A 23,593-nucleotide genomic window follows, 5' to 3' on the forward strand; every position below is an offset into this window, starting at 1 on the left:
CATGTCCAGACAGCTTTTGAGTATTGACAAGGATGGAGATTGCATAGCCTCTCTGGGCAACCTGTGCCAGTGTTTAGTCACCCTCAGAGTGAAAAAGTGTTTCCTGATGTACAGGAAGAACTTCTTGGGTTTTAGTTTATGCCCATTGCTTCTTGTGCTGTCACTGGGCACTGCTGAAAAAAGCCTGGTTCTGTCTTCTTTACACCCTCCCTTCAGATATTTATATACATTGATAAGATGTCCCGAGCCTCCTCTTCTCCAGGCTGAACAGTCCCAGCAATTTCAGTCCCTCCTCATATGGGAGCAGCTCCAGTCCCCAGCAGAACAGAACTACACAATGTCATTACTAGGCCATAATTTTATTTTCTTGCTCCTTTTCACACCTATTCCTTTGGCCACTGTGCTGAATTAAGCCAAGTAAGTCACCAAGGAATCTTCTCAAAGATTTAAGACTTCTGCATGAATTGGCTTGGGATGATTTGCCTTCTCTTCCTCAAGTCTTTGTGGACCTTGAGAAGAACTGCTGTGAGTGTATAGTATTGCTGATAGCATATAACTGACATCAAAAAACTGACCTTCACTGTCATCTGCAACTGCTCGTTTTCTTTCATCACCGCATTTTACTGTTGAAGTTTTTAAAGCTCTTTTCTGTTCTTAAATTCAAAGTTGGCCAAAACTTTAATATCCTCTGTTTTCCAGACAACTTCCTGATCTAGCACAAGTTGCTGATTCTCTCTTTAATGTGACTTGACTGTCTGGTTGTTTTGTGGCTGGGTTTCTCAATATTCCTCAATCTTTTGTTCTACCAAAGACTTCACCTGTGCTTACAGGTAATTTTTCGATCTTTCCTGGAAATCCTCCAGCTTGTCCTTGTTTCAAAAAGGGCTTAACTACTTTCATCATCTTAAAAGATGGCAGAACCTAGCAGTTTCAGATATTTTGCCTACAACAATATAATACATATCATAGAGATTTGCTCACAATACGTTATTGCTCACTTTGTACTACAAGACAGTTGCTATGCAGAAGTCTTTGGAATTGACTCAAAGGTAATATTTACTGAAAAAATGAGAACTTGCAAATGATTCTGATTTCACTATTTTCATTAAGCTCTTCCAGTACAAAGCCTGTGGTTTAAAGAGATTTGAGTTCTAAAGAGAAAGCTGTAGAAAGTCCAATTTCTTCAGAACTGGTTAGGTTGCATCCCAGTCTTAATGAGATGTGTATACACAAATTACTTGAACTAGAGATTTTTTTTGTTCAAACTAGTTATATCTATAGGGTCATGCCTACCTGCTTCTGGAAAACAGAGAGTTAGGAAACACCTGACAGGACTCAAAGAGAAAGCAGCTCAAAGCACAGAAATCAGAGATTTTGTTGGTCACTGATGTGAACAGGTTTATCTTAGAGGCTCCCTGGTGGCTAAAGCTGTAACAGTGGCCATTATCAAAAAGTCTCTGATTTATTATTGCCTGATCAAGACAGATCAATTAATTCTGAGCATATTCAGAACTTCTGAAAGGTAGGTTACTACAGGTAAACTTGGGGATGACTGACAGGTCCTGAAATGGAGATCGTGTTCCATCACTCTACCTATGCAGAGCACTAACAGAGCAGAGTATGTCAGCACTCCGCCATCTCTCTTGATGAGCATCAGGAATTCCTAGATTCTTGATCACACACAATTCCAGCTCACTAATGCATAAATTTCTTTTGGGAAACTCGGGAAAGAAATGGAGGAGGAGAAAAAGGGAGAATGACACTGAAGTTTGTTCAAGTGGGTTTTCAGAGAAAGAAAAATATATGTTCCTGAACAGCAGGCTAGTGCTGTGAGGCAGTTGTGGCAAGCAAGTAGGGCATGTGCCCCATTCATATGCTTATTGATGAAGATTAAAACCATGTAATTCTTGAAGAGCTGGCCAAGTGCTCACATCCAGGACAGCTCATGCTTTGGCTGACACTGCAGGCAGTCTGACTCCAGAAAGCTCTGTAGTATGCACTGGGCAGAGCTGGCAGGCTCGGTACATGCTGGAGCCTACAAATGCATACACACTTAGCTGGCATGCTCACAGAGGCAAAGTAGTACAAAAGCATTAACTAAGTTAGAGACAGAAATGAAAACAAACTAGCTGAGGAGATGACAAGTTACTTTGCAGGTTGTGATCTGAGAGAAACAGAGGCACATGCCTTCCTGTACAGTGGATGTTTGTGATGCACAGGGAGTGGTGGTGGTGGTGGTAAAGCAAGGCAGACACAGCCGGGATTAGTCTCCAATTTAGTCAAACACCTAATATGAATGATTTTATAGACTGTCAAAGGGCATCCCTTTAACAGGCACCATATAGCGGGAAGAATATGTTATATTAAGCTCACAAAGCTCTGAAATGTACAATTAAAAATATAACTGTCTTCACAGTTCAAATAGCACAAGTTTACATACATGATGGAAATTTATTTAATTATTTGCTCATAACCCTCAGTGTTATTAAATAATTTACCTAAAGGAAGGAGAGTAATGTAAATAATGCATTATTGCTACTGTATAGAAATTCTGACAGACAAAAGCTAGTGATGCAATATAGACTTTAAATATCTATTAGTTCATAAAATCTGTATATTAGAAGACTGATAGGCCCACAATTTAATGTAATTTACAGAAATATTTGGAGACACAGTGTAGTGCTGTCTAAAAATCCCAATAGTTCTCCAATGAATCGAGTGAATTAAAGTTTTTTTGTACATTCCCTCTTTTAGAAGACAAAATACCTTTGCATGATTTTTGTTTGTTCCAAGTTCTTAATATTATGAGAAAGTAATTATCCTAAAATAAATAGGACAACAAATTTCATTTCTATTTTATATTTTGTCATATATACAACTCATCACAAGTCAGATAACTGGTTAAATCTGAGCAATGTATTTTAGTGTCAATATCAGTAAAGATGTGTACAGAGATCTAGTACCTGTTATTTTAAAACACAATGGAGAGGTATACATCAAATATAGTAGCTTCTCCAGTTGTAGTCATAGGACCTATATGCTGATATTAATGTGTTCTAGAGTGGAATGACCTTAAAAAGGTGCTTGAAATTGGACTCATACCCATTGTTGCCTGCTGCAATTAGACGTTACATAGTTTTATTTTTATATCTTGAAACATCACCTTTAAAATTATGGGGATTTACATAGTATGTGTAGATGTATACTTTTATATTTATAGTTAAAGACTATCTGGTCCAACATCAATTAGCTTCAGGCACTGACTGAAATTTATACTGATTGTCTTTGCAACTCATTATGCTCAAGCTCCATCAGCACTTTGGGAATCAAACCTGTAAAGCATCTACACCTATTCAACTTGTCATATGCAATTTACAGCATATTATATTAGCATTATATTATTTTCTTAAAAGCATTCAGTCTAATTACAGTTGAACTGCTATTTTGACTTTATTTTCTAATGGTGTGTTTGTTAATTTAATTTACAAGAACAGCTTCTGTTCCATTACTCTCAAATGCTTAAAAGAGAAACAATATTAAGTAAAAAAAAATATTCTAGAATTTTACACCTTCTACCATTTTCTGCTACATCAGTGCAAGGTTTCTTTTGTCAAAGAAGAGCTACCCATTCCCTTCGAACACTGTGCAATCACACATGTTTATTTCTCTGAAGTTAGCATCTATCTTCTTCTGTTTGGCAACTGTGAAATAGATTGCATCTTTCATCAGGAGTTCATCTCACTACAGGTAATTGTCATTCCCAAAAGCTACTGATGTATCAACCTTCTCAAAGAAACATGCTTGTTGTTTCTCTCTCTCTTTTTTTTTTTTTTTAATTTAAATTACCTATGGCTAAGGTATTAATGACACTGACCACATTTCACAATAACATTATCTTTTATTAGAGATCTTATTTTACATATCCCCATAAGATATAAAACCTTCCAAGAGAATGTATCAAAACCTTCAGTTGAAATCAGTTTGTTTCAGAAATATGAGCAAGTAAACCAGACATTTAAGATAAAGGAAGGTTAAGAAAAAAAAAAATTCTGTAAAGGTACCACTCTGGTATGGAAAGTAATTATGAGGTTTGAAATTTGAAACCATTTCTTACACAGCATTGTCTTTAAAACCATAATGGAAGGCAAGGATGCTTGTTCTCTTAACCAGTAGTTATAAACCCAGCAGCTATAGAAGTAGAAAAAAAAGAAAAGAATATGATTAAATTAGATGGTTAATTCACAGAAGAAACAAGAGCTTAACTGAAATATCCAGTATAACAAAAATACAGCACAAGAATTCATTAAGAGCTGTTGGGAAAAAAACCCAAAACCCCAACCCATCGACAGCCACATTCTGAACCAATTAAAGTAAAATTTATTATCAGACTTTGACTGTAGTTTTGCCTTAGTTAAGGATTTCAGGAAAGGATCCCAAATTGAAGGCTGTTCTGTTGCTACACAAAAAATGCAAAATAAAGGAACAAAGATTAGATCTGCTGGTTAAGAAAGATTCAGGCATCATGATTGTACAACTGATGATGAACAAAAAGACCAAACACTATATGAAACATCTTTTGGAAGCAATCCCAACAGGCAAAATACTTTAAAACTTTATTGCATCAAAATTTTACTTTTCTGCCTAACAAAACTGAAATAGTATTTTGAAAACTCTCTTGCACAGAACACTTAAAAGTCTCTGAAGCATTTTAATTCTGAAGATGTAACAAAATACATGTTATGAGAAATTTCTGCTGGCAATTCTACCAAGCTTTGAGTTCCAACAAAAAATAGTATTTTCAAATACTACAGCTAAGAAAAGTTACAGTACATGTTTATTGCATGAAAACATCCATTTATTGGATTCATCTGATACTTCTGTTTGTGGTTAGTGGTTCTTATATTCTTGATATAACTTGCACCAGATCCTACTAAGTTCCATTAATTACAAAACACACAGTAGATTGAATTAGGTAGGGAAATCTACACAATCTCAACAGTGATCCAACCTGTGACAATGCATGAAATCAAAGTTTCACTTTCATTTTAAAATAGCTTGTAGTTACATGTTATAATTTGATACATTGTGGAACAACAATGATGAAATTAAATACAGTAGGCAATATTAGACTTAGAAGATAGCACATCGTTTTACCAGTTATGATGACTTTTCATGCACTAGTATTAAAGATAAGCAATGATGGAAAAGTAACGCATAAGCAAGGGATAGGATAAAGAGTTATGAAGATAAATGAAGACTAGGAAATGGGATCATACTGAAGTGCATGTTTATACATATTAACTGTAAACAGCAGCTCTACTTAGGGAAATTTTTTTCACACTTGAATGGCTTCAGCACTAAATACGAATTAATATGTGAAAACAAAGCAAAAATTAAGACTCCATTCTTCAGTAACGTGAACACTGGCAATGTAAGTGAGGTTGCAAGTTTGAAAAATGTTGTCTAAAATATAGGCACGTGATTCTGAATTAACAGGTCACCACAGTCTGTGACATGCAAGCACATGTTTTGATGAGTTTGCAAACTATGTCTTGCTTACTGTCAACTCTCTGCATCAAGTTGCAATTTCCTTAAAAGCAACTGAATTTAGATTTTACAGTAATTCTTGTTCTTTGTCTGTTTCATGTTATGACATCATTTTAATACATTCAAATAGTCAAAATGTTCAGAAAAAGATAGCACAAACTTGGTGCAGGAGGACATAGATCAGAGTGTGGCCAGCATTGTCAAATAGGAGATACACAGCTTAAGTATTATATAAACTACCTTTCCCCCAAAAACATTAACATAGACACCAAAATGGTAACAAGACGTATCAAAAAATAAGGCACATTTATCTTGATATGGTAATCTTGAAATAGAAAACTCATTTCAGAGAACATCAGTATCTAAATGAGTTTTATAAAAAATCTTGTATTCATGATAATTATGGACATTTCTCATCATACATGATAATGGAATAATTGCACATATCCCAGTGTGTCAAGTAACAAAATGGGAGTTTTATTAATTTCCATTGCAAAATTATTTTGTAGGTTCATGTTTTCCTATTTACATAACTCAGGTGAATGGTAGAAGTATTAAAATCTACCATCACTCATCACAAGTACTGCAGGCTTTCGTTTTACCACAATTAATAATCCCCTTTGTGTTGAATAAATTGAAATTAATTGTGGAATAAATTGAGATTATTGTCATTTATAGAAATGATTGTAAATATTTGGACATTAGCTACTATACAAATATTTTACTCCATTTTATTTCCAAGCTGCATCAGGACTTTCTACGCTGAATTATTTGTACATAAATTCATCAAGGATCAGCTAAGAAGGCTGTTTAAAATCCAATCCCCTCTTTATGAAAATTAAAACACCAGAAACATCATTAGTTAGCATTTAACCTGAGATTTAATCTGTTGAGAGGTTAACATCCTTAGAAATTTCTTCACTTGTTGCATTAACTTATACTGATGTTGCCATTTTGTGGAAAAAACAAACAAACAAACAAACAAATCACCAAAAGTTGCTTGCAACATGGCTTTTCACTGTGTTGGTAAAAAAAAAATAAATCATAGAATGCATGTTTTTCTCACAGTATCCAAAAGCTGGAATAATAATAATGTGCTTCTTATTGCACGAGAAACTTGGAGGAGATATAATTGCAGATTCCTCTTCTTTATCTGAGTATTAAAGCCAGATTTCATCTTAGCCGAATCCGGAACGTATTTATCTCCATAGAACTCATATTTATTTCACTTATATTTCTGGCATCCAGAGGTGAATGCATCAAAGATAAAGATGCGGGTGTAAGACTTTCCACTCTGAATTTGTTAAAGAGTTTATGCACCTTTATCTGGAAAAAAATAAATATGTTTAGAAAATACAGTATATACCTTAAAATTGCCTTTAACCTAATCTCTAACAATGATCCAAATGATGCATCTCCTTACAGGTATCAGCACGGCAATTCTTAACAAAGATTATGAATATTTTTAAGTACCACATCTCAAATGCCATAGGCTAAATTAGATCTTTTTAGGCAGTGTTGACTTGCCACATTTCAAAGCAAGTAAGTTAAATCAATGTATTAAAAAACTGATCAGAAATATTTGGATTAAAGCTCTTCTTGTTTCTAAACAAAACAACACTTACTCTTCTGCTTAAAGAAAATCTCCAACCTATTTCAAAATTTGGTTACAAAATTCCTACAGATTCATAACCATCCAGTCCATCTGTAACCCTCAGAACAAAATTGTATGATTTATATTTCATAATTTTATGTATCACATCAATTCTATAGCAATTGCAAAACACTCAGATATTTGCAATGGTCACGTAAGTGAGTATGCATAGACAAAGGACATGCTATAATAAGCAACAGTTTTGAAAGTAACAGTCATATTTTTTGGATATTATTAACGTGATACACTTCAGAATATGTTATTTGACTGTTTTTACTAAGTAAAGTTCTGAAACACTATTAAAACATTATATGAGAAATACTGATCAGTGTTATATGAATACAACGTTTACAGGAGGTTAATGAGATTAAAACTGACCTAGAAGTTTACTTCCTGATGCTTACATGGTCATTCCCACACATCAGCAGATCCATATCTTTATCAGATGGAAAGCAGTTTTCAAGATAAACTGAACTTTTATCCTGAAAGTGTATCTCTTGAGAAATAACTACCTAGAGTTCACCTATAATTTGACTTAAATGTTTCTGCAGTACCTGTAAGGTAAGCTACCCATTAAATGTCAGTATACCTTTCCCTGAGTAGTGGAACAGAGGAGACCCATGTCTCTGTTTGAAAATCTACAGTCAAATCCCTTTCTGTGAAGAATCAGAGCAGCTTCATCAGATGGCTCAGTATCTACCTACAAATAAACAAAATAAAAAATTATTCAGAAAGTAGCAGAGCTAGAAAGACATTTTAGGACCTCATAAAATTATTGTTACCTTACAGTGATAGAGCCACTTATGCCTGAAATAACGTTCAGCCTAGACTGAACAGTCATGCTTCTTTTAATGTTTATAAGACTAAACATACAACTAAACAGCAGAGAGTTTGGATAAAGAAAGTACTACAGAATATAAATGTAAGTTGTTAACCAAGGAATTCAAAGCTCAATAGATGCACATGTACAGATTCAGAATTTAAGTGTAGCTATCACAGTTGTATTAACTGGCTTCCCAGAAAAATCACATGGTAAAACCAAAACCAAGCTAGAAATCATATGCTAATTACAATAGCCAGTTTCACTTATTGTAACTATGTTCCATCAAAGCTGTCCTCTAAAATCTAACTCAGCTTAAGGTGTACATGAAACTGTACACCAAAATACAAATAGTAAATAAATTTTATGCTTATAGAAGAGACATACAGGGCTCTTGAGCCTCAATAGGCATCAAAGAGCAACCCAAGAGTAACCTACAATCTCAACTTCCTAGTTTGGACCCAACCATTAAAATCACTTAGAACAAATGGTGATAAGGATAGCATATAAATGCCCCAAATCAGAATCTTATTTTGATATGTACTTCAGAAAACAAAGTCATAGCCTAGCACTGGCTGGGAAGCTTCAATTTACACAAAAACTTGCTATCTTCACACCACAGGAGTGGCACATGACAAGATGTCCTTCATGCTGCAAGCTGTTCACTGTATCGCTACACTCACCTTAGTAACTTATTTTCTAAGATGCATTACTTTGTTTCTTTTTTGTTGTCATTTTACATTTTTCAGCTCTTCATCTTACTACATACATAATAAGGGCATAAAAAAGATGGTTCTATCTGCAGCCATGACAGCTCTTCAGGCTATTTTTTTTCTAATTTATTTCTGGTTTACTTGTTTTCATATTGGTGCTTTTTCCCAAAAGTCTTTGCCATGAGTTAGGTTCATTTCTAGTACTTCAGTGAGTATCTATTGCCTTGGAGAAACCCATGCCAACAAGCATTAGGCACTTTGTGATGCTTTATCTCTTGAAGGTGTAACAAACAAGAAGGGTCTTAATCTAACAGGCCTCAGATCAAAACCAATTTTCTCATAATAAAGGAGACCTTGGAACAGCTTGAACTAGCTTCTTGGAAACCCAGCATGACACAGCTTCCTAGTATGACAAACTGACAGTATTAAGTACTCATTCAGATAATAAGAAATGGTAAACTGATAGTGTTTTCTGAGTTCCTCATTTAAAAGAGTAAAAATTTATTCATCAGTATTTGGAATTGAAGTGAGATACCTTGCAGTAAAACATTGACTGGTAAAAACTTTGCATAGTTTATAAATCATGAATAAAACTCAGTTTGAAAAGAATTTCATGAATAACATTGGCTTATAACCACCTAAAATCAAGTTTTTAATTAATGAATGATGTCTACAGTAAACATATTCAAACAAGCTTGCAGTACTCCATATCACTGATGTCTGAAAAAAATTCTTATCCTGTTTATTGGAACAGTGGTACCACTTCTTACATTAAGTAAGGTAATAATGATGATGTGGCAAAATTATTTTCTGTCTCCAAATATGAAATACCTGACTTGGTTTTTACTGTTGCTGATGTGACAGTGTTGCACTTAAAAGTAGACATTTTTATGCACACAAAATAATACCATCTGCCTAAACATCAGATTAGTGAAATAATGAAATTCATACTGCAAAAGCCTGACTTCCTACAGGGTAAATTGATGTTAGAAATGACGAGCCAGTAATGGGTATCAAAACTTTCTCTATTACAGTAGAATTATCTTGCAGTAATCTGCATAACAAATGCATGTACTCATTTCAAATGATGGCATGAATATTTAATCTCTCAAGTTTTTAAAATTAAATATTATCTTAAATAAAAAGATTTAAACCAGAAAGTTAATAAACAATTAATGACACCTAAGGGAAAAGAGTTTTGGTAAGTATAAACATCGATGATATAGTAGCCAATCTTTTAGAAGTCTAAGGATTTTATCATGCACATAGCATCCATGCGTAATAAATTAAGTTCTAACCTATTATCAAAGCAGGAGTAAGACAATAAGTTGCCACAGCCTCCATATCTACTTTAACTTACCTCTTCTTATATCATGTCTAGGTAAATTAGATTAAGTGTATGCAAGCCTAAGGAATGTCTGAGCAAGGATGAAGCTAATTTACATCAAATACACCTTCTAAACATGACCATGTTAACTGCATGAAAACCTGTAACAAATTTATCAATTTTCAACAAACAACATCCTTAATCTTGTAAAACTTCACAGCATTGTTATATGAGAAAAAATCCTTAACTACTGGACTATCAAATCTCTGACTGTTTTTCTTGGAAGAGCTGCCAAAGTTTCATTTAATTTTGATCTGAGAAATAAAATGCAGGTCTCACATCAGACTTCTAGATGAAAAAAGAAATTTGCTAGGCTTTCTCGTAAGTGGTATCCCAGGACAATGCTGCTAAAATTTTGATGAGAAAGAAAAACCATTTAAACACTTTTTTATCCGATTACTGTAAGCTAACAGAAAAGTTAGCTAACAGAAATGCATTGAAAAGTTCAAGCAACATGAGAAAAATATGTATTTATATTTAGTATAAAGGGACAAATTTACTGTTTTTAAATCTTGAAGTCCAGTCTATTTACATTAGGCAAAATCTGTGTCAAGAAACTTAAAAACTGAGCTTTATTAAAAATTTCTTTAAATTTCATATTCCTAAGGCATTGGACTCTTCCATGACAAGATCACGTATCTTAAAACAATAGCAATATTCTTCCCACTGAAAGGAGCAGAGTTTAAAGGGAAACTAGGAATTTCCTTACATTTTTTTCTCGATTATGCTTTAATGCATTCTCATGCATTCTGATTTCTGCCTTAAATCCTCATAATACTTTAATTGGTACTCTTTTATGTGACATTGTAATGATATAATTTCTTGAAAATCAACTTCAACAGCTAAAGCAATGGAGTAGTCATCTACATTTCCGGAAAAAATTGCGTTACATAATTAGCCAGAATTATGACACTTCTCATTCAAACTTTTGGAAGACAGAGAAAGGAAGCAGAAAGTGAGGACAGATTTAAAAAGGCTATCCTGGCATGCAAGAAATTATTTGCAAGGCATAGTGCTATTTCTGCTGTCAGGAAGAACTGTTCTGTACCTATAATGACAGTGCTCCTATCCTATGACTACTGATAACTTTCACTGTGAAATGCAAAAAGTAATGCTGCAAGCTGAAGAGCTGTCAATCAAATAATCATTGAAATACACAATTGTGGACAGGGGAGAGATCATAGCCTCAAACAAACTTATACCAACTGGGCCAGTGGGGCCAGTATAGCCCAGATAAAATTGTAGAATTCACCTATGAGTAGTAACATTGAACTCAAAAAGGCAGACACAGAGGTAGCACTCCATTTCACAGGTTTCACCAGCACATGATATAAACAAGGGGAGGAAGTTTAGGCCTTGAAAAGGGAGAGGGAGCATGCTCATGAAGGTCTGCCCCTGAATTTGACATGCTGAAGCAAACAGGTGTTACTGGCTAAGGTAAATGAAGAGATTTTACAGTGAAGTGTGGAACACACACTTCACATGAAGATTTAATTTCAATATGAAGCTTTCTTCTAACCCTTCAAAGGCATAAGACCCAATAAGAATCAAGAGTTATTCCACTTTGAAATTCAAAATAAGAAACAGTCACAGCTGAAGGAGTGTACATGAGATTGAATTACTAACAGAGAAAGTGTGAGAAAGTAAACTAATTCTTTGAGTTTTAAAATAAGGATTAAGACTAAAAATGACAAACTATGATAAAACAGTAGCTAATGGCAATTTTTGCAGATATTCTGAATATAATCTGAAGTTATTATAGATAAGCAGTTCTACCTCAGCCACCATGGAAACCCAAGGGAGAAGGGACAACTGTAGTTTGTAAGTAAGTGCTGCAGAATTGAAAAGGAATTTCATCTATGGTAACAGCACTGGTGAGTGATACTGCAATACACCATAAAGTTAATATACCCACATTTTAAAAAGTGTTGAAAAACTTAAAAGAATTTATAGAAGAGCTGGTGGAAGAATGATGCACAAACAGTTCTAATTCTATAATTTATCAAACAGAAAATTGAAATATGGTGGTTACAATTGTGTAAGTTCCTTTGCAAAGAAAAAAATATTGAATACAAAATAGTTTTTTTTTTATCTGGTGGTTTGTTTCTCAGGGTTCTTTTGGGGTCATTGGTTTGGGTTTTTTTTGTAAACCTACCAGAGAACAGTTTCACAGGAACGAAGGATTGTAAGCTGATGTTAGAATAATTAAAACAGGTCTTGTATTTAAGCTTAAAAATTTTTTAACAATTTATTCCTGTGGATGTTAGGATGAGGTAGACTTTCTTTCAGTCTTCCAAATGGAATCAGATAGGTTTAAAACTATATGCTTTATTAAAAACACAAATTATTTTAACTCAGAAGAAAGTCTAATGACCTTAAATTTAATTCTTCTTAATACAGAAGAGGCCAAAATATATGAACCCTTCTGCTCTTCAACTTTGGGAATGCATTGAAATGTGCCCCCTCCAGAGACAGAAGAATGTACTATGCATATTATTATGTTGTCAAAAAACAATTCCTGTATTTCACATTACTCAGACACAAGTCTCTAGTTCCTGCAGAATTAAGAAAAACTAGTCATCATGCTGCAGTTTATCATATTACATACCCCCCCCCAAATAACTTTCCTAGAATAAAGCATTTGATTAAACTATATTAATAAGCTGTATCATGTATTTGCTCATAAAAATAGTGTTTTGACCTTACCTTTGATTGGATTGTCCTCAGATTGACTATATGCATGTCACAAGGCATGGACGACATGAGTGGAGAAAAAGTGTTTAGCATCTCTGGGACACCTGAATCTGCATATGTTGTCATTAGAATTACAGGATGATTTAAGAAAGAAGAAGTCATATGACTAAGAAGTGAGGGAAAACTGACTGATGCCTTCTCTTCATTCTGCAAAATATAAGAGAAAATATTTGAAAACTCAAGTTAATATACCATCATGTCTAAATTTTGAAACCCACTTACTTTATACATGATTCCATTAATTTAATAGAAAATCATAACTTATAGATTGTCCATTTAATTACTTTTGGAAACTTCTGATCATCCATTAATTCTCTTTTACTACTACGTATACTTCCTGGTTTTACAAATCATGAGTAAGTCTTTCAAATGATCATTAGATGACACCGCATTTTACACCGTTCCTCATTTTTCTGCGTTACCCCTTGATGTGTAAACAATGTAGTTTAGAGAAAGAAACTAGCTATTACTTCAGCGAGTTGCTCCTATCTATTCAGTGTCTACTTGAATACTGACAGCCAGCTAGTCTTCTGCAGGCTTCCTTTTCTGCATACATTTTCTGTCCTGTATTTCTTATATACTTGCTTCAGATTCAGCTAACTTGTATCCTACATCCCTCCTTCTTTTAAAATCTAACTTCTTAAAACTGTTTGCTGGAAGTTTTTGCAACTAGCATCTTTGTCTAAGTCAACAATGCAAAGGATGTCTTTCAGCAGTTTTATTTCAATGCCATGCCAGCAGGAACTGAAAGGACTCTCTCCAAAGATTTTACAAGTTTTGTACCCTCCCAAGTTTTGTATTTCCAGTGCTTTTCCATGGCTGCAGAAGCTGTGTTACAAACCCGAGACGACCAAGTCCTACATATTCACAACAGTTAAAGCTCCATAGAAGCCAGAAAAGAAAACAAAGGAACTTCAAAATGGCAATTTCTGTTTTAGAAAGTCAGTGAAGATAAGGTAGAAGTGGGTGAATACTTATTTTGCTCTTCTTTTTCCTTGCATACTTAATCAGATAAATCCCTGATTGTTCATAGTTAAACAGGTGATTTTTAGTGAAAACGTTGCAGAAAGTTTACTGAAAACATAGTACCTTAAGCCTTGATATCTTAAATTTGCATTTCATGATAGGCTGAAAACATGGGAATAAAAAATAAATGGGAGATACTTAAAGGAAAGGGGAGGATTACTTATCAGCTTATAATGGACAACCATAACAGTAATTCCTGTTTTGGGGTGCGTATGCATGTATGCATATTTATTTATACCTCTTCAGCAGCATTAAACACATCTGACAGTGTAGCAATTGAAAATATGCCAGAGCTGAATTGCTGATAATTTATTTTATTCTTAGTGCTTTTCTTAGTAATGACTAACACTGTTTGCCTCTTTGGTAGCTACTAAGCATTAAGGATAGTTATTTTTATAGTTCTATTATGACCCCCCAATTACTTTCAAAAAATGGTAATAGTTGATAGTTGTAGAGGATTGCTCTTCCATGCGCCTCACTACATTTATTTACATTGAATTCCACCTGCCACTTTACTGCATGCTTAGTCTTGAGTCCTCCAATTCCTCAGTTATCCTTAATTTTCTTTTTACCACCTTGAATAGTGCAGCACCATTGGCAAACTTAGTTGCCATGATTCTCTTCTTTTCCAATAAAAGTATGAGCAAGCTTGCTCTAAGTACAGCTAAAGGTAAAAGTCTTTAGTTCAAGTGACTGCATGCACGCTCTACCCACAGGGAAAGTGTGCATATATATGTTCTTTCAAAGAAGAATTTACTGTTTCACCCCAGAAGGAACACTGCTTACTCTGTTGCCATAGATGTGCTAAAGTCAGTCAAAACATTTTATCAACAGTTTTCTTACTCTTATTCAGTCTTTTTTTTTTTCTGTAAAGTAAGTTGATTGCTTGCATCTGAGAACTTAAAAAAAGGTCTCCTAGAATATCCTACAAATTACACATGAATTAGTCAAATAATACATTCATCCTATTAAACTATTTAAAACAAAAGACATATCAAAAGCTCTTGCAACTGGTTCCCAGTTCTAGGCATGTTACCTTAGAACAAGCAGAAGACAAACTAACAAACTACTGTCCAGCAATAACAGTTATTTGAGATCAGTTTTTCATACGCACATTTGGACAATTCATACTGAAAGCGTTTGAGATCAGCGATTTTGCCTAAATAGAATTAATGTTCAGCCATTTCCTCTACTTTAAACTATTAAACTAGGAGTTGGAAGGAGAAACAACTTTTTTTTAAAAAAAAAAAAAAAAAAAATTTTATCTACATGAAAATTCTCACTGTAAGACATCCCAAATACTTACTTGGAGAAGGGCCACAGTTTCTTATGGGAAGAGTGACTGAAAAATCATTCTACTAAGTGCAACTTTATGCCTGGAAGTACAGTGCTTGCTGAAAACAAACAGAACTAATTTAGATGTCCTCATAATTTCAGAAACAGATGTTCCTCTGAAAATCCCACCAAGGTCATTTGAGAGGAAGAGACATGAGATCTTTCTGAAGGCTTCTGTTTCACGTACAGAAAAATACTGTTTACATAAACACAAGCATGATATCCATGAGTCAAAACCTTGCCCAAATCCCAGATATCAGCAATACAGCAAAAAATGGGAGGCAAGTTTGTATATTGGCTTACATGAAAGTAAAAAATAGCCCATGATAAAAATATCAGATGAATTCTCAGCCTTGTCTAGGAAAAGATAGCACTGGGCAGGTCAATCTTCTAGGACAGATTCCTTTAAAGCTTTCTCTAAGGCTAACAGAAGTAATGAGAATAAAACCCAGTATTTTTAATATAAAGATGCAGTAACATATATTGCAGTTGAGAAACCAGGAAAGATGGAAGGAAAGACACTGGCAACTTTGAAGAAGAATGGGGGAGGGAGAGAATCATTTACTACTAATGGGCAGTGAGACAAAATCCCTAGGTAACCTGTAGCAGAACCATAAAGAGTGGCTCCTCAATTCCTAGATTCTGGAAATAACTGAGGATTGCAGAGAAACAGAGTCTTGAAGGATTCTGGCAAATGCTAGAACCAGAGCTGATTCAACTCAGCTCAATTTTGCTCCCACTGTGTTTGCATGTTTTATCATGGGCACAAGCATCGTACTTAAGCATTATCCACTTTGAAACTTTGAAAAGCTGCACTAAGTCTTAGGTGGAGATTTATCCTGAATCTTGTATTCCCACATCTGGAACTACAGTCAGCTTTGGATGACTGCACCAACAGAAGTGCAGTCATTCAGTCTATCTATGTAATAGCAATGGGAATGGATAATACAGCAGGTGTAAAAGCTGCGAGGAGACCAAGGGAAAAAGAGTTTATCAACACTGTGAAGACAATGCTATCACAGAAGATCCAGAAGGGACACTTCAAACCCCACTCCACCCTAGGTACATCACAGTCATGAAAGGATTGGAGTCTATCCTTCCCCTCCCAATCTAGTGATTCAAAACTTAAACAGGACTCTGGGGAAAGAGAGATGGGAAGGGTTTGCATGTACAGACAACACATTTGGAACAATATTCTATATGCGCATTCACTGTGTGGGCGGCTTTCAGCAGTACCCTGCTGATGCTAAGTCAGAAGACATAGTCCCACAGTCTCCATCTAATTAAGGTACTGCTCTCTCAAAAGTGGCATTATTTCCTCAACTTCAGTGACAGTGTTTAGCACTCAAAGTGTGAATGGAGCTCCACTGGCAGCCTTACAAACATTACGTACTGGCAGGATTCTGATGAATACCACTGATATATCTGAGTGCTGGCTTAATGAGCTCTAATCAAAGCAAATACTGCTTTTTTTTTTTTAACTACCTTACAGCACATTCATGTACAGTTATCCAATTAGAAACTGTGTTGAAATACAACCCCTTGAATGACTGTGCAATAGATGTAAACAAATCCTCACATAGGATCTTTCCTTGTCATCAAAAGTAAGGTGAATAATTCTAAACTTTTAGTTTTGAGAAAAAAACAAACGAACAAACCACACTCCAGTATAACCTTAGGTTACAATTTGCAACAAGTTCTAAGAATGGTCTCATCTGTAAAAAAGTGCCCTTATATCAGAAATGAGCTATTTTATCAATAAATGGAGGATGGAATAGATTAAGAAAAGTCTCAAAGGGTTTTCTGGTAAGAGTTTAAATTGAGGAACTGAGGTCCTTAATTAGAGGGGAAAACCACTAATTAGACTCTTCAGAAATCACTTAGTTACTGAATGGAAAAAAAAAATGAAAAATACTGTAAAGAAGAAAGTAAAACTGAAGCTGTTGATAACTGGACTTCAACTGAGCTAAGAGAGAAACAAATACAGACAAGTATTCAACACAGACAAGTAGTCTAGAATTTACTATACGAAAGCGAGGAAAGGAAACAGAGGCAGACAGAATGTCAAATCACATATCTTGAGTATTTACTCCTTCTCTAGACTGTTCTCTGCTGTGAAGAACCCTAGTCAGGAAAGAAATTTAATTATAACTCCAAAACCCCACCAGCATCCAAACTATCTGATCAAACATCCTGAAATGTGGATGCTGACTTTGGATGTCAGTGCATTCAAATAAAAGCTGGGAACAGATAGAATTCTGGGCCTGCTAAATCAAGGGATGCAGATTAAAATAGTCTGATACCAAACCACCTGGACTATTCCTGGAAGAAAAAAAGTCTCTCACTCACTCTCATGTTGTGTGAGGAAACAATTTTTATCAACTTTCTCTGCCATGCGTTCAGAAAACCAACTGGCAGCACTCTTCAAAGAAGAATATTTCTGGACTGGAAAATCTAATCCTTGGAGTAAAAAGACTCTTCAGAGCATCTCTAGTCCAAAACATAGGGAGATAATATTATTAAATATCTCTCCATCATAATCTGGCAACTGACAGCAACTGACATGGTCAGCCAAAGAACCTAAAGGTTCCCAAAGACAAACATGTAAAGAAAAATTTGTTCCTTTCTTTACAATCCAAAGATTGACAATCCATCTGCATGTTTCATGAGTAGCTGCTTCTACATAAGAAACTGGTTGGGCAATACTGTGCTAGCCTGCTTATAGGTGAGAAACAAATGGCAGACAACATCAATGACTATGTGAATATGCAGTTTTACAACACATGACAAAAATAAGTGACAGGTATGGACAGATGCCTTAGCTTTAAATTACATACATTCTTCCCCAAATGCAAACATCTTGAATCCTTTACTATGTAGAGTACTCCTCACTTGAGGAAGGAGGTGTCTATAAATAGGAAGAGAGTGAGAAAATTGCACAGCACTTGCACACACATTGCCCTAAAGCTCCCAACTTGGAAAAGCAATTCAGATTTTATCTGGGCCTCGTACTAGTCAAATTAATGAAACTGACATCAAACAGTAAATGGTTTCAACTTAGTTGCAGACTTTACACACAAGACTGCCTGGCTGTTAACCTCACCAAGTGAAAATCAGATCCACTTGCTTTAAATTCATCCAAAGTTGCACATTGCAATACAAAAAGAATAATCAGTCTGACAAGTTCTGAAAGTCCTCTAAATATGGATGTATCATTCTCTTTCTTCTGAGATCAATGTCTGGAGCTAGATTTTTGTGTGCCTGTAAAAACTCCTGGTGCTTTTGAGAAGGAGAGAAGGATATTCAGTAACAGGGCTTACACCCATAATGCAACAAATAACCATTAGTCACTGATGAAAATTGGTTAAATTGTTCTGAAGCGAGTAATTCCTTTCCAGTGTCCAAGAGTGCAATGCTGATGTAACCATGTGTCAAAGAAAACACTGACCATCACTTCAAGCAGCTTTCAGACTGGCTGGTGGTTGTAGAGAGAATTTTGTATGGAAATCAAAACAGGGTGATAGGAAGATTTTCTCTAAGCAGTAGGATTCAGAACAACTAAGACCTCAAAGCTGCCCAAGAATCTTCAGCAGAACAACCTTCAGGTAATCTCTGTAAAAAAGCAGGTCCTCTACAATGAATTAGACTTTTAGGGAGGCCTGGATGAATTGTAACCAAAAGTAACAGCCACAAATGTGAATACTGAACAGGCAGCTATCCTGAAATCTCACCAAGACTATAAAACGAGAATACAGATGGCAGATTATTTTCTGCTGTACTAGACCATCAGTCCTTCCTGAAATCCTGGGGAGCAAAAATCCTGAAAAATATAAGGATTAGATCTGTCAGAATTGTTCACATATACACATTTGTCAACACTGAAATATTCATCAGTTATGTCACAGTTTTGCACATCAAAGCATAAATTCTTTTGGCAATGTGTTTTAAGTCCTTTATTGAGAATCATGATCTGGAATGCTTAGGGTTTTTTGATAGCTACTGATGTGACCAGCAAAGGAGGACTCACCTGAGCAGACAAAAACTGATATTACCTCTTTACCTCAGGGAATGGAAAATTTTCTATCAATTCACTTGGAGGCTGTTACACTGGAAACGCATTTCTGCCACACTAGGTGAAAGGAGTACCCGGAGGCTGATTATAGAATAAATGAAAATTCTGAGGCACTGTAAAATATCCATGAGGCTGTGAGTTGGTTCAGAGTGACTCTAAAGCCACCACAGAGTTTCTGTACTGCCTGTGGATTCTTAGCTGCCACTGAGACTGCAGGTAAGGAAACCTGGGACTGCTTCAGGGAACCAAATCCAGGGAAATTTGGACCCACACTTCTTCCCAGTCTGCTAGAGCTAAATTTGGTCGTCTCTAAGACCCAGCGGTCTCCTCTCATACGATGTTGATAGATGGGAGCCTGCTGTGGTTCTGCTCCTCCAAGACCAGGCAGGAAAAAGGCAGAGCATGCATTCCCAATAGGCATGCGCACGCACACACACAGACAGCCATACAAGCGAGTAGAGAGCAGCACCTTTACCAGCACCCACATAAACACAGAGGTCTTGGGTAACATGAACAGAACCCTGACTGTGTCCTCCAGCTGATCAGGTCTGATCAGTTCATCAGTCAAAGACCCTCACTTTCTTGATTCACAAGTACACTCAACAATGACTGTTCCCCCAAAAATCAGGGTGGACTTTATGTCCGTCTGACCTCCAGGCCTGGACCTTAGGCCTCTCAACCATTCACCAGCTCAGACTTCACATCCTTGCAGATGCCGGCCTCTTCCTGTCAGCTTGAAGTTTGTTAGCAGTTTACATGCACACACATTAAAAATAGGTCTTGCCAGCAAATGGCAGCCAGTTGCACTGGTGCCTCCATCCCATGGTCTCTCTCTCCAATAGCTGACACCCAGACCTCTTATTCTACTTGCTTTCTAGTCTTTCCTGAGGTTGGCTACTGTCTCACACAGTTTCAAAAAAGGTTGTGCACTCACACAGAAACCAGATTTAATAAGAATACAGGATAGGCTGTGGTGATCAAGCACTGGACTTGATCAGACCTTTTTACACTCTTTTTACCCCTCTTTTTCCCACTTGTTCCTCCTTGATCCTTCTCTTTCAACTCCTATGTCCCTTCCGCTGAACAACCCATAACAAGCCTCTTAATTTTCTTTTTTTTTTCCCCCAAAACAAGTCTAAAATTGTCTCCCTCCTCCAAATCCCTTAAGTCCTGGGCCCCTGTAGGCACTAATGCCCTTAGTCTGCATGAACTGATTTCTGCTGAGTTGTCTTGTTGGGTTTCACACCAGGAACAATCTAATCTTCTTCCCTTCATGGTCTTATGAGCAGCCAGTTCAGTGTGTTCCACTCCTCCCTGGTCAGGTTCCTTCGCTTCCTTCACCTATCACTGTTCCCTCGATGGCTGTCAGGTCCTGGCATTTAATTCAGTTAGTCTTTTATCAGATGCCGTAATAGCAGTCAAGTTCTATAAACAGATCATTTGAAGAACAGCTGCTTGCTTGTCTACAGAAGAGTGCAGATAGCAAAGAAAGTAACTAGTCACCATAACCATAAGCTCACCACCATAACTGCTGAGGTTGACAAATATGCAGCCATCAGTATAGTTGGATGAAACTACAAAAGCAGATAGACAGCATGACATGCTTGTCTCAACAATAAAAGTATTTTATACTTTAGTTATAGCTGCCTCTCCTACCGATTTTATTTCTTCTAATTCATCTTACAATGTTTATATTGTTCTATAATGGTGCAGGAGGAAGGAGGACGGACTTAATGCCTAAACAAATAACCCATACTGGAGTCAAGGAAAGGACACAATGCTAGATTTTGTTTCCTGTTGACTGGGAAGAGCTTATCCTGTTCCTGATTATGGCAGAACCCAGGGATCAGAAATTTTCTGGAGTTCTGCTTTGATGAGGAAGTAGGTAACCAAACTGATGCTAAAGACAGAAACTATGCAATGATATCTCCTGATTTTTGTCTCCAGAGAAGCTATCTGCATTGGAATTATGCTGCTCATGTGAAGTTCTTGCTGCTGATGGAAACTGCTTGTTCCACATGCAAGGAGATTGCCCCTCCAGAATTATTTCACTTGAGAATACAAGAAGCAGCAGCTGAACTTGCAGCCTTTCTCCCTCCTTTAAGAAGGATTCTGCCATACCACCAGAGCCTGCAGCAGGAATGAGTAAGGCCTTCCTAGAAATGATGATACAGAAATGTTTAAATTTAAGACCTCAAATCGCACCAGCTCAGATAAGCTCAGAAAAGACCTTAAAAAGGTCTACCTTCCCGCTTCGGAGAATCATATGGGCTAAAAGTGGAGAGACCAGGTTTGAATACAAAGCATATTACTGAAGTAAAATACTTTCTAAACAGAGCTGGCAGACAGTTATGCACAAATGAAGATGAATAAAAACAACCAAAGGAAAGTAATTCACTGTAGAGATGTACATACATACACAAAAAAGACATAGGTGTAAGTCTAGAAATCAGAGGAATACAGTCCTCTGTACTACCTACTTCACTATGAGCCAGCTACAATGAGTGGCTGCTGCCCTGTTGTAAGGTGAGAACATTCACTCCCTACGGCTTTGGACACTATCACATGAATGGAGCTTAGAGAGAAACCAATCTTTATTTAGAACATTTCTGCAACACATCTGTGTCACAGTGTCAAGAAAAAACATTTGAAGAAAATTAAGCTGTAAGGTGCCCTGGCATAAAAACAAGGACAGTGCTGGCCTGAAAGCAGATGGTATCTGTAGATAAATAAGAGATGGAAACACTGTTCTTGAGCAGCAGACACAAACTTCCAGTGTAAGAAATACAGTATGATCTATATAGTAGTTAGCAGTAATGATAATTTAAATGTTTAAGGAAAGCTGTAAAGAACTAACACACACCTGAATCTTTCTTCCAATTAAATAAGAAATAAGTGGACCTCTTTTACTAAATATATGTGGCAAGGCTTTAAAGAAGATGCATTGTGTTCTGTGTGAGAGGAAGAGAGGGAAATGTCTTTTTCTTTTCTTCTGTGGCCACCATAAAACCACAAAACTTTAAAGTTCAAGATTTTGTAGATACTTGATGATTTCACTATGGTAGTCATAATCAAAAACAATATTAGAATATCTGAGGTTGTCACAAGTGGGCTTCAAAATGCTTCTAAATGGTAGTAGTTAAGCCAATGTTGAGTTTCTGCTTTTTTGAAATATCAAGTTAATGATGCTTGTTAAGGTGGGGTTACCCATAGCATAGCAATGCACAGCATACTGTATAGCTACTACATGAAACCTATGTATGCATTATAAATATGCACCCCAAGTAATTGGCAAGTGCAACTCAATAATCAGACAGAAATGGCTATATCACCAAGCATATATTTTCAGAGAAAGTGGATACTGACAGATATTTAATATTAGAAAAAAGAGTAGTTGTATATGGTGGAAGAAAAGGTGTTTGATTATGACTGCCACATAACTGCCTGTACCATTGTTTCTCTAAACAACCTCCCCCAAATCACAGCAGCTATTTGAGTCATTGAATCCTGGCCCTCTGTGTGAGACTAGGCTATAAATCCAGTTACATAAATTGAGCAAGTCAAGGCAAGGTATGAAATAGGAATCTGAAGAAGAAAGCATGTGCCTGGCATGGCATCTTTTCTCCACCTACGTCACTGATGAAATAAAGACATTACCACTACCTATAAATCCTATTTCATCCATATTCTTATACTAACATAGCGCAGTAAAGCCTAGAAAGTAAAAAGATATCAATGCTTATTTTTAACAAAACTTTAATAAATGTAAAATAAAGAGTCTATATTTTCAAAAAATAAATAAACATTTACTCTTTTGACAAGCAAGTATTGATAACTGTACTCAGTTTCATTCTCAGCTAAATAATGATCCCTTCAATTTAAAAATGAAATGCATTCACTTCTTGCTTAACAATCTGAGGAAAAAGAAGAATGAATATTAGGAAAGAAGTCAAAAGGCAGACCCAAAAAATCCTTGCAAGGACAAAATGAACATGTAAGCAAAGTTAGTTATAGCTAGTAGGAGGAGAAAAAGGTGTATATAGAAATCATATCAAAACACAGTAACAATATCAACAGAGGTCTGAGGGACACAGTTATCAATAAATCAGGTGAGTATAATGTAAAGTGAAATGAGATTTGCCCATAGCTTACTGAATGAGCAATACCATCATTCTGAATACACCTTCTGTAGTATTCAGTTTGGGGGTGGGGGAAAACTTATTATAACAACTACCTTCTGAGTAACAATGCACTTAAAAAATATGTTTGTACATTTAACAAAACA

At 35.9% G+C, this 23,593-nt stretch overlaps 1 protein-coding gene across 2 annotated transcripts in view; it reads right to left on the reverse strand.

The window, feature by feature from the left end:
• Window positions 1–3,884: 3,884 nt before the first annotated feature.
• MAN2A1 (mannosidase alpha class 2A member 1) overlaps window positions 3,885–23,593 on the reverse strand; it is a 129,573-nt gene continuing 109,864 nt past the window's right edge. For both annotated transcript variants that reach the window (XM_049795609.1, XM_049795610.1), the window contains exons 20-22: window positions 12,828–13,022; window positions 7,791–7,901; window positions 3,885–6,873 (exon numbers count right to left, since the gene is read on the reverse strand). In XM_049795609.1, coding sequence (XP_049651566.1) covers window positions 6,721–6,873; window positions 7,791–7,901; window positions 12,828–13,022 — 459 coding nt within the window. In that variant the 3' untranslated portion in view covers window positions 3,885–6,720. The remainder of the gene's footprint in view (window positions 6,874–7,790; window positions 7,902–12,827; window positions 13,023–23,593) is intronic.

This window comes from Accipiter gentilis, chromosome Z (genome assembly GCF_929443795.1).
Source record: "Accipiter gentilis chromosome Z, bAccGen1.1, whole genome shotgun sequence".
Lineage (NCBI taxonomy): Eukaryota > Metazoa > Chordata > Aves > Accipitriformes > Accipitridae > Astur > Astur gentilis.